The sequence below is a fragment of the Mercenaria mercenaria genome, unplaced genomic scaffold (assembly GCF_021730395.1).
Source record: "Mercenaria mercenaria strain notata unplaced genomic scaffold, MADL_Memer_1 contig_751, whole genome shotgun sequence".
Taxonomy (NCBI): domain Eukaryota; kingdom Metazoa; phylum Mollusca; class Bivalvia; order Venerida; family Veneridae; genus Mercenaria; species Mercenaria mercenaria.
In genome coordinates, this window is record NW_026463650.1 from 4,233 (window position 1) to 16,117 (window position 11,885).

The window sequence follows — 11,885 nt, forward strand, 5'->3', positions numbered from 1 at the left end:
TGATAAGTTTTTGTGTAGATCAAGGTAAAATGTGGCCTAGAAGTATTTACAATGCTTTGACCTAGAATTAGTTACGACAACCATACATATCAGCTTTATGTAAATCTAGTAGAAAAATGCTGCCTGAAAAGTTTTAACGATTTGTTTAACTTACTTTTAGATCCTGTTATGGACTTTATTTATTATTCTGTCAAGAATTTTCCGTCTGTCCGTCACACTTTCATCTGAACTCAACTCCATCTACATTTTCCATCCAGTTGCAATCATTTTGGTAAACATCAACATAATCTAGAAATTGCTTTTGTAAAAAGCGCATGTATTCCCCAATGCAAAGTCCTATAGGCAAGAAGACAAATGGGGTCAGGAGCGAAAGTAAAAGAGACACTGGTAGTTGGCTGCAATAGGGATCATCTACTTGGCATGTCCAGACATCCCGCTAAATTTCAACACTGTTGGCCTAGTTGTTCGCAAGTCAATGTTCAGACTCCTGTGACCTTGACCTTTGGTCAAGTGACCTCAAAATAAATAAGGGCCATCTACTCTGCATGTCCAATCATCCTATTAAGTTTCAACATTCTAGGTCAAGTAGTTCTCAAGTTATTTTCCAAAAATGATTTTACATGACCAGGCCCCTGTGACCTTGACCTTTAATAGACTGACCCAAAAATCAATAGGGGTCATCTACTCTGCATGTTCAATCATCCTATGAAGTTTCAATATTCTGGATTGGTCATTTCTTGGTTCTTAAGTTATTGATCGGAAATTGTTTTCCATGTTCAGGCTCCTGAGACCTTGACCTTTAACAGAGTGACCCCAAAATCGATAGAGGTCATCTACTTTGCATGATTAAACATCCTATGATGTTTCAACATTCTGGATTAAGAGGTTCTCAAGTTATTTATCGGAACTGGTTATCAATGTTCAGGCCCCTGTGACCTTGACCTTTAACGGAGTGACCCCAAAAACAATATGGGTCATTTATTCTGCATGAACAATCATCCTATGAAGTTTCAACAATCTGGGTCGAGAGGTTCTCAAGTTATTGATTGGAAAAGGTTTTCCATGTTCAGGCACCTGTGACCTTGACCTTTAACACAGTAAGGGGTCATCTACTCTGCATGACCAATCCTCCTATTAAGTTTCAACATTCTGGGTCAAGTGGTTCTCAAGTACTGATCGGAAATGGTTTTCAATGTTCAGGCCCCTGTGACTTTGACCTTTAACGGAGTGACCCCAAAATCAATAGGGTCATTTACTCTTCATGACCAATCATCCTATGAAGTTTCAACATTCTGGGTTAAGTGGTTCTCTAGTTATTGATCGGAAATGGTTTTCAATGTTCAGGCCCCTGTGACCTTGACCTTTGACGGAATTACCCCCAAAACAATAGGGGCCGTCTACTACAGTAGTCCTACAACCCTGTGAAGATTTAGGGTTCTAGGTCAAATGGTTCTCCAGTTATTGCTCGGAAATTAAGTGTGAAGTACGGACAGACGGAAGGAAGGACGGACGGACAGGGCAAATCAATATGTCTCCCCCAGAGGGGAGGGGGGAGAAATAAATAGAAAAAGTGAAAACGTCACAGGTCGCTCAACACGATAAAATCGAAAATGTTGCAGGCTTGGTTTGATTAAGACTGTTCCTGGACGGTAGTGAAAATGTATGCTGATTCTCAGTCAGTACACAAAGTTTAAAGAAATTCTGTCCATAGGAAAATTGTTCCCTATGTACATAAAGGAAACTGTCAGATGTGTCTTTAACAGGGCATTGGTCGTACAATGTTGACATCAATCCTGTACATATATATAGTGTTCCATGATACATAATTAATTTGACCTGGACAGTATTTGGACTATTTCTACATATAAGATTAGAATCTTCTTCCCTTTGACATTTTTAAACTAAGGTATTCGCATTGTTACTTAAATTCGTGAATAAATTTTTGTTATTGTTAATAGCTGCTGGTTTGTCTTTCTGTTACTTTTATTTACTGTAACAAGAGATTTTTACCCTCTGAAGAAACAAAAATTTGGGGCTCGTACGGGATCAACCATCGACTTCTATATTTTTGAATTTAATATTTTGTGACTTTTCAGCTAAATTTTACAGAGTATTTTGTATAGAAAACATTCTTAGTTTTTATCTTGGTACAGTATACATACCAGAAGCTATCAAAATGTCGTTTGATTTTGATAAGTTTGTGACTGAGCCATCCCAGGAGATGTTCAAGTTAGCTTAGATGTCTGATTTACTTTGCTTGCTAAGCATTATAACATTTCTGAAGTAAAGTCATCCATGCTTAAACAAGACATTAAGAATATCATTGTTATGTATTTCATGGATGAAGACATTTTAGATTTATCAGCTGGGTCACTCATTGTTGAAACTCAGCCAGATTTGAAGTTAGGGGAAATGCCAAGAAAGAGCAGAAAGAATGCGGTTAGACGCGACAAAGTTAGAGATAGATATAGAAGAATGCGAGAGGGGGTTAGGAGAGGGAGAGAGAAAAACAAATGCAATATGAAGTTGAAATCAAAAAGTAAGAATTAGCAAACAGAAGTACAGAACATCCACGTTCTTTTTGATGTCACTAACCATATTAGGCTAGTTCCATCTTTTCAAGAAAAAGAAGTTGATAAATATTTCATGCATTTTGAGAAAATGCTGAAAATGTTAAATGGCCTAAGGAAAACTTGAGTCTTCTTTTTACATTTTACAAAGTGTTTTGATTGGCAAAGCTCGTGAAATTTATACACAGTTGTCTGTAGAGCAAAGCTCAAATTATGATTATGTCGAAACTTTAACTTTGAAAGCTTAAGAGCTTGTTCCTGGGGCTTACGGGCAAACATTTCGAAATTGCTGAAAGGAGTCTGACCACACCCATGTTGAATTTGCCCGAGTTAAAGAGCAGTCATTTGATAGTTGGTGAGCATCAAAAAAGATAGGTACTAGTTATGAAAATCTTAGGCAGTTAATGTTAACTGAAGAATTTAAAAAGTGTGTTGGCACCGTGGCCAAAACATTCTTGGATGAAAAACAGGTTAAAAAGTTAGAACTTATACAATTTCCTTCAACAAACCAATTTATTTGAACAACAAAAAAACAAAAAACATAAAAAACAATATTTCAACAGAATCCTTCTATGTTCTCATCTAGTAATACTTTTTATCTCAGAAATCAAACTTTTCAGGTAATACACCTGCTGAAAATGCAGGTAAAAAACCTTCTGAAAAAACCCTGTCTCTACCTACTTGCAGTTATTGCAAGAAACCTGGACACATTATATCTCAATGTTTTTCTCTAAAGAGGAAACAGGGAAGAGACGAGGCAAGACCTACAGGAGTTACCTCTTTGAAGTATAAACCTCAGCCTTGTACTGATATTAATAGTAATAAAAAGGACAAAGACACCAATTCTGAATCTGTTATGGAGGTTTATGAGCCATTTATATCTGATGGTTCTATATCACTTATCGGTGATTCTACCCAGTCTTCTCCTATTAAAATCCTAAGGGAGCTTCTCAATCTATTATTCGTGCAAATATCCTGCCTTTTTCTAAGAAGACTTCTTCTAGTGCAAATGTACTTATTCAAGGGGTGGAGTCCGTTCACACAGATGTTTCCGGTCCATACTTCTTCCATTTATCGACGAATTTTAACATACTTTAGTAACAACGTTCCCTTACTGAGACAGTTTGTTACACAAGACTCAGACCTCTAGCTTCATTTAGAAATAAAATATTTCATGTCTTTTGCTTATGCACGAATTGATATCCAAATATTTTTTATTCATGATATGCGTTTGTTAAAATAGTGGTTGTCTTCCTTTACAGTGACGGATAAGTACCTTATTTGTGAACATTTAACTAATATCTTCTATTGACTTTCTTCAGGAAGGGTAAAAAATGATAGAAGACGAAATGGAATGGTTTTTAAAGTTTAACAAATTAAGAAATCACTTTAATGGGAGATAAATGTACATTTTTACTTACGGTACTCTTTCGTGAAAATATTTGTTGTCTCCGTTTTAAATGAAGGACAAGTACCATTATTTGTGAAAATTCAAGAATATCTTCTTTTGACCTTTTTCAGGAAAGACAAAATGACATACGGAAAAGGCGTCTTAGAAAAAGTGTAAGTATTTCAAATGACATATTAAAAAGCTGTTAGTATTTCGGATGTCATGTATCTCCTATCTTTTCAAATGTTTAAATTAGTTTTTTGTAAGTACCAATCAATAAACGTAGGACTGAATACTCAAAGTCTCAGAATCACTTCATATTTTCAAGAATTTAGGACGAAAAGATATCGATCAGCTCCGGTTATCATGATTACAGGAATATTCTACAGTTTGTGAAGAAATGACCATTTCTGAGATCGAAATGCGACAAATTTCTACAAAATTGGGTGTGTGTGTGTGTGTGTGCGTGTGCGTATGTGTGTGTGCGTGCGTGCGTGTGCGTATGTGTGTGTGCGTGCGTGCGTGTGTGTGCGCGCGCGCGCGCGTGTGTGAGTATGTGCGTAGTTTGTGCGCGCGTGTGTGCGCGCGTGTGTGTGTCTTGAGTACCCTTACAAATTTTTGTATTTTGCATATAATTAAAAAGTACCTGTCGTTAGATTTTTACAAATATGTCGGCTATATATTTTTCCGTTACAGTTTATTTTTGTTGTGGTACTCTCTGCTTTGAGAAATCTAACCATACCTTTTCTAATATATTATGTTCGTGCGTTTTCTTTCTGGTAAGATTGTCTTGCATAATGGTCATCGGTTATCAGTTTTTTAATTAGCTGTCGATTTGAACTGCATATATAAATATTCATAAAAAAAAAGAATTGCACGCGGAACAGCCAAAACAATCCTTTGCACGCGCATTGGTTATCGCAAAATAACCGTGGATTGATTTTCTACTATGTGTATGTAGGTTATTTGCTGGTCGTGGTAGAATATTTTGTAAACATTACTTTCTCAAAACTACTACCATCCTTAACGTTCTCAAGCTGTCTCTTAAAAGCAATGCTAGTACTTTTGCCTACAGGGCTGGCTTTAAAATACTGATGGCTGTTATGTCAAGTGCTGCCTCTTTCAACACAAAGAGCTCTCTTAAACTTGATCTGTAAGTGCTACCTTTCAAACATTTATGCGCAAAGAAATACCTCTACGCGGCTATATACAGATAGCTCGTATATATTTGAATATTACGTTACGTTATGTTATCACGTCATGTGTTTGTTGCGAACAAGAAAGAGCGCTACTCTAATTTATGTTCTGTTTTATATAAAGAGTATATTAGAATCGAACAACAAATATATCGCAAAACTGCGTTTACTTTTAATTATGTATTTAAAAATCGATTATACGTCGTATAATAATATACTCGGGCTACATTATCGTGAAATTATTCACTTTTTGTGTATTAATAACGTTCATGTATTGATACTGTAGAACGAACTTCTTTTTGCTGTATAATTGAAATGTATGATATATTTTAGTTATATTCAATATTCTTAGGTGATCGACCTTTTAGTCGGGTCAATTGACATTGGGACTACATATTCTGGCTGGGCAATATCATTTCCTCACGAATTTGAATCTGACCCCACGAAAGTGTACGTGAAAAAATGGCATTCAGGTGACACACCGATCTCAGAGAAAACTCCGACAGTGTTACTGATAAAGCCAGATGGTACGACACTGGAAGCTTTTGGTTATGATGCTGAAAACAGATACAAGGAATTGATAGACAAAGGGGAGCATAAACATTACTACTACTTTCAGAAATTTAAAATGAAGCTTCATAAACAACATGGAGAGGTTAGGCTTTATTCGCTTTTTGACGGTTTAAATTCCCGCCTCCAAACTTATGTCTTTCAAACTTTATGATTGTAAGCAGACTTGATAATTATGCTTTATGAAATTAACCATTAACTGGTGTTAAAGTATTTTCAAACCTGTGTAGCGATAACTGGCAAATATTTCAAAGCCGGTTAAGTTAGGAATACGGGTATTAATATAGTTAGGTATTAGTCTTTATGTAAGCAATTTTTGCTAGCTAAAATGAATTTCAGGATCTGCATATTTGACAAATATATTGATTAAGACATACACTTCACAAATGCTTTAACGCAACGTTTTATAGATTGCAAAAATCTATACAACGCATGATGATATATACATTTTCTTTTTATTTGACAAACGTTTAAAACAATACCGTTGTTACTGATAGATCACAATGTTTTATAAATCGGAGCTCGGAATCATATAAGTGTATCATTTAACGATCTCCACCCATTTTTGAAACGTAAGGCAATTATTAATCGCATTTTTGAAAATAGCTAATTTCATAGCTAGAGCACAAAATCATACACAAACAAAAACCATCTTCATCGGCCTAACGCAAAATATCAAGTAGTGGCATGTGAGCACATTTGTAACAAATGCTGAATCTGATATGTCCGCTGCGAAACGCATGAAAAAGACTATAGCGGCACATAAAAATGCGCAAAAACAGGCTGTAATTTCAATTTACACTTCGTGATACTTTTACCCATACAGAAATGCTGTACGCGGTTTCTTGATCTTGCAGCCTTCACTGTTCCTATCAAAACATACTTAATCTGAAACATTCACTAAATGTGTGAGAGGCAAATTACGAGTTTACTTAGCTTTATGGATTGATGTACAAACATGCTTCAGCTTGAAACTTCTGTTTGCCTCCATAGAAGCTTCTGTTATCAGTCGTGCACAATACACATATTTAATATACGTACAGGGTCACACAGTATATGGTGACATGTAATTAATATTGTTTGCTTGAATCATGTGTAAGTTCTGAAATTTAGTAAGAAATCTTTAAATATGAATATCTGATTCAAAAATTAGATAAATGCTGCGTTAGAATACTTGTAGTATGTATATAGGCATAAAAAGTTTATTTGTAATACACGCTCTTATCACATGCAACGTATAGTTTAGGAAGACGTTACAGTTGAACAGTTCAATATGAACATTAATAATTTAATATGAGTGAACTATTTACTTATCAAGAAAAAATTTAAAGGCACTGACCTCCATTTTGATTAAAATTATCTTTCTTCATGATTGAAGTTTGATCATATTATAAACATTCAAACATTCTTCTTTATTTCTAAACTATCTTCAAAATGCCAAATCATGAAAACATTCGAAAATCGAACCCTTGGCAATAAAAACTTTCAACGTTCTTTATCAATACTATAAGAACCATAGCCATGAGCGCAAAAATATACTTTTTATTTCAGTAACACTTTTCTCACATAAAACTCTCAGATCGGTGAATTGGTACTACGCATATTGAACAAATGGTGATTTGTCATCGATAGTACACCAGTCAGCCATGCCGTCTCGATATTAACATCTGTAATTGGTGTTCATTAGTTTACTGACAGATCATTATAGGAACCAGAAATGTGTTCATCTACACTTGCGCCAGACCAGGAATTGCTACCGTACATGAAAAATCGTGTTTATATCTATCTGCTCAACTGATAAGTTTTCCTAAATGATGCATTTTTTTGTAAACACTGTAAGAAAACTAGAATTTGTCTATAGACACAGGGTGTGTCCCCACTGGTACATCTAGCACAAATTAGGGGCAATATATTCATGCAGTCTTAAGGGGTATAGCCTCAGCAAAACTCTTATATCGAGGATTCATAATTCCAGGCCATATACTTTTTGACCAATGAGCATCACAAAAAATCAACTATTTCAATGTCTGTAACTAGCGCTAAAATGTCCAGGAGAATGCCAAGTTTGCAATGCCACATCATGATAAAGACTCATGCAAGGTTTTATGAATTTACATTAAATACTTTTTGAGATAGGAACATTATTAGATAAAAATGTGCATTTATATCATGATAAAGACTCATGCAAGTTTTCAACTATTTGTATCAAATACGTTTTGAGCTAGGCGCATCACAAGGTAAAAAATGTAAAATTTGACTATTTTATGGGGACATAACTGATATAGAACCATCAGATATAAATGGCTCAGAAATCTACGAGGTGCGCTAGTTCATTTCAAGATAAGGTGCAGATGCGCATTTTTTACTATTTCAGGTATAATAACTGTGGAAATACGGAATGGAACCGGACGAAAATTAGCAGGTCCTCAAGTTCCTATCATGATAAATATAATCTGGAAGACTCTTGCAAGTTTACATTGATTTATATAAATACTTTCTTTGAGCAAGGGGTGTCACAAGGTAAAAAATTACATTTTTAACTGTTTCAGGGGCCATAACTCTAGAAATAGGGCGTTGAACCAGACGAAAATAGTAGGTGCGCAGGTTCTTATCATGATGAAGACACAAGGTTTCATCAATTTATATCAAATACCTTTTTTTTTCAGCTAGGCGCCTCACAAACCATTTTCGGACGGGTGCACGCACGTACAAGAAAAAAACTATATGCCCCCATCACTCATAGTGGGGGTAGGGGACACAACTATTATTAATGAACGAATAGGGGCATGAAAAAATACAACTGCTATCAGAAAATTAAAATTGTTTGAAATTATTTGACAAAAACTAGTACATTTTACAGAATATCAGCTTGGATATGACACTGCAAGATGAAATGGGTCGTATGTTACCAGCAATTAATGTATTTTCCTTGGCAATAAAGTTCCTCGTAGATGATATGCATAGAGAGGTTAAGGACAAAATTTCAATCGAGAGGTCAAAGGTACATTGGGTCATTACTGTTCCTACAATTTGGACGGACTCCGCCAAGCAATTCATGAGAATAGCTGGAGAAAAAGTAATAGTCTTACTATAAGTTTAATTCATCTTTAAACTTAAACCACATAGAATTAGAGATTCAGTTTTTTATGCAGGTTACTAACGTTTTTTGACAGATGTAACCAACCGTTTTGTGCTTTGTTCTGGATCAAGACTTTTTATTCTTTGTTTTCCAAATTCTTCGAATTGTTTTTATCTTTAAGGTCTGACAGATAAAGAGTAAGTATATAAGACTGAACTAGTTCAAAATTGAAGAAAAATGTTTATTGATACCTTATGTACTGCAATCTCTTTTTATAAGAGTGTTCATCATCTTAATTCCGATGTATTTCTTTTATGTTTTATTTACAGTTATGAATAGTTTGTTATAAACTTCTGAATAGTTGTAAGATGTACAATTTACAAGAATATTACACTAAATTTGTATTTCTTCAGGCTGGTATTGCTGCAAACAAATTGAGTATTGCCTTTGAACCGGAAGCGGCTTCCATTTACTATCGTAATCTATCAGTTGATGAACATGTAGATACTATCGGGGTATCTATTGCCTCTTTTTCAGCTGGAACTAAATACATGGTTCTTGATGCAGGAGGTACTTTGTGCTCATATCATTGAGAATTTAGAATAAAACACTTAAAGAAGTAGCATGTTGTATCATTAAATTCAACAATGCATAAACATTTGTATCATATAAAGTCTAATAGTTCCGCCTATATCAAAAATACACGTTTACCTTGCAATATACAATTAAAATAACTGGTCTTCCAGATCGTATGACAAAACAGAAAAATAATGTTACAAAACTATTGCTAGATTTCTTAAGAAGGCTTTGAAACTTAGTTACTGACTGACTACATGCCCTTGAAAAAACATGGGAACTAACTGCTTAAATGATAAACTTGATATAACCGACAGTTAAGTACACATTCCTCTGTGGTGTATTTGTTAAGATTGTAGGAAATTCATTGCCAGGTTCAAGTCCCGGCTTAGCCTTGATTTTTGTTCTTGGTTTAGGATTTTTTCAAATAGTTTAAAAACAAAAGATATCGTGTTGTCGTGTACAGATTACCAAATTCAATTTTAAAGACAGATCATTCTTATCCAAAACCTTAGCTTCAATGCTTTTAACGAGCTATCTTATCCTAACTACATGTAGTTGTAAATTTCAGCATTTATTTTTCATGACACTTTTAATAACATTATTCTAGAGACACTTTTGGTATTTCAGGTGGAATAATAGACATCACACTTCATGAAGTCCAGACAACTGGTACTCTGAAGGAGATAAAAGCTGCCAGTGGCGGAGCTTTTGGTGGCACTCTTGTTGACGAGGCCTTTGAACAATTGCTCATTGATATTGTTGGAGAGAATGTTTACAGTGAATTTAAACATAACAAGACGGGAGACTGGCTTGACCTCTGGCGAGAATTTGAAAATAAGAAGAGGAACGTAAGTCCTAAATGTTCAAAGACAAAAGGCCAACAGAAAAAGTTAGAACACAAAAAGGTTGAAATGAAGATTCCCTTCTCACTTTGCCAGATCTACGAACGGATAAACCTTAAAAGCTTAGAAAAAGCTGTTGAGTCGTCTGAGTATTGTGAAAATATTCATTTTGCTGGAGGCAAAATATCGTTTGGCATAGAAGTATTTAGGAATCTTTTCAATAAGTCTTTGTCCAAAATTATCCAACACATCGAAGATTTCCTCCCCAAGCAAGCTGTCTGTCACATTAGAGCAATTTTGATGGTAGGTGGATTTTCAGAGTCGCCGATGCTGAAAAAGGAGGTGGAATTATTATTTCCAAGTATCGATGTCATTATACCTGCAGAAGCTTCATCTTCTATAATGAGGGGGGCGTTGATTTTCGGTCATATTCCAAAATCTATCTCGGAACGAGTGTTGAAGTATACATATGGTGTGGGCACGTGCCGTGAATTCGTCAAAGACAAACACCCAGAGAGCAAGCTTATCAAGACTGATACAGGGCCTTGTTGCAAGGATGTCTTTAGTAAGCATATCGAAAGAGACAAAGTTGTCAAAGTTGGCGAACCGCAGGTTATTCTGTCCTATTTTCCAGTGTATAGGCATCAAACATTTATTCTGTTTCAGGTATTTGCGTCCAAGCATAAAGATCCGCTATATACAGATGATGACGACTGCAAATATGTTGGAGAAATGTCAGTAATGCTGCCTGATCACGATGGTGACTTAAGGCGTAAAGTGAAGCTTTCATTTACTTTTAGCGGGACAGAGATTAAAGTGACAGCCGAAGATGAAAAAACAGGAAACGAGACTAAAACTTCACTAAACTTTCTCGGATAGAAAATTCGCATATATTAACTGAAACATAGAGACACAAAGAAACACAAAATTGAATCTAGGTCATTCAATTAAAAACTTTGATATAAGTTTTTTTTTTTTTTCAAATACTATTCTCCTAGCACAAACGTTAATGTGCTTTGAGACAACATAACTACAAACCCTAACATGTTATCTGTGTAGTTGCTTTGACCTTTTTGGAATTTAGAAAGCGACATTTAAGTAACAAAAAGCATACTAAATTTGAGAAAAAAATCATTAACCTTGCATAGATATGTGTGATCACAATTTTGGTTCACTTTAGTGAGCCTTTGTAATTTCTAACACATGCTTGACGTCGCGCATTACATACTAGTGTAATAAAGGTTTGACGTTGTCGTCGTTTAAGTTGGAATGCGTCCCATTTTTTTCTCGAATTTCGTCCTGAAATGTATACTGTACAAAATTCAGGATATAAACAAATGAGTTCCGATACTATTTTGTCGTAATATTGTTCGAGATTTTTTTGTTATTGCATCAGAAACATGGCGTTGGTCAAATTGACTTGTATATAATAGTTAAAGAAAGTAGTTTTTTTATGTTTCTTCAGGAAACTTGTTTAATAAATTCGTTATGTAATTCTTCGCACCCATAGGCGCGGAGTATTTGTAATGGCTTCTTTGTGAGTGCAGTGTATGCCGTAAATGGCAATTTTTTCGTTTAGATTTGCAAAATTTCAGATTTTTATTTTTAATATCTGTTCTGATTCATAATATTGGAATCCGATTTTACAACACAAACGAG

General features: G+C 35.0%; 1 protein-coding gene across 1 annotated transcript; it reads left to right on the forward strand.

Moving 5' to 3' along the window:
- Positions 1–2,337: 2,337 nt before the first annotated feature.
- On the forward strand, positions 2,338–11,105 carry LOC128554792 (heat shock 70 kDa protein 12A-like). The gene is made up of 7 exons (XM_053536103.1): positions 2,338–2,487; positions 3,307–3,475; positions 3,893–3,897; positions 5,509–5,811; positions 8,587–8,727; positions 9,219–9,375; positions 10,012–11,105. The coding sequence occupies exons 1-7, from the start codon at positions 2,338–2,340 to the stop codon at positions 11,103–11,105; spliced, it is 2,019 nt and encodes a 672-aa protein (XP_053392078.1).
- Positions 11,106–11,885: the final 780 nt, after the last annotated feature.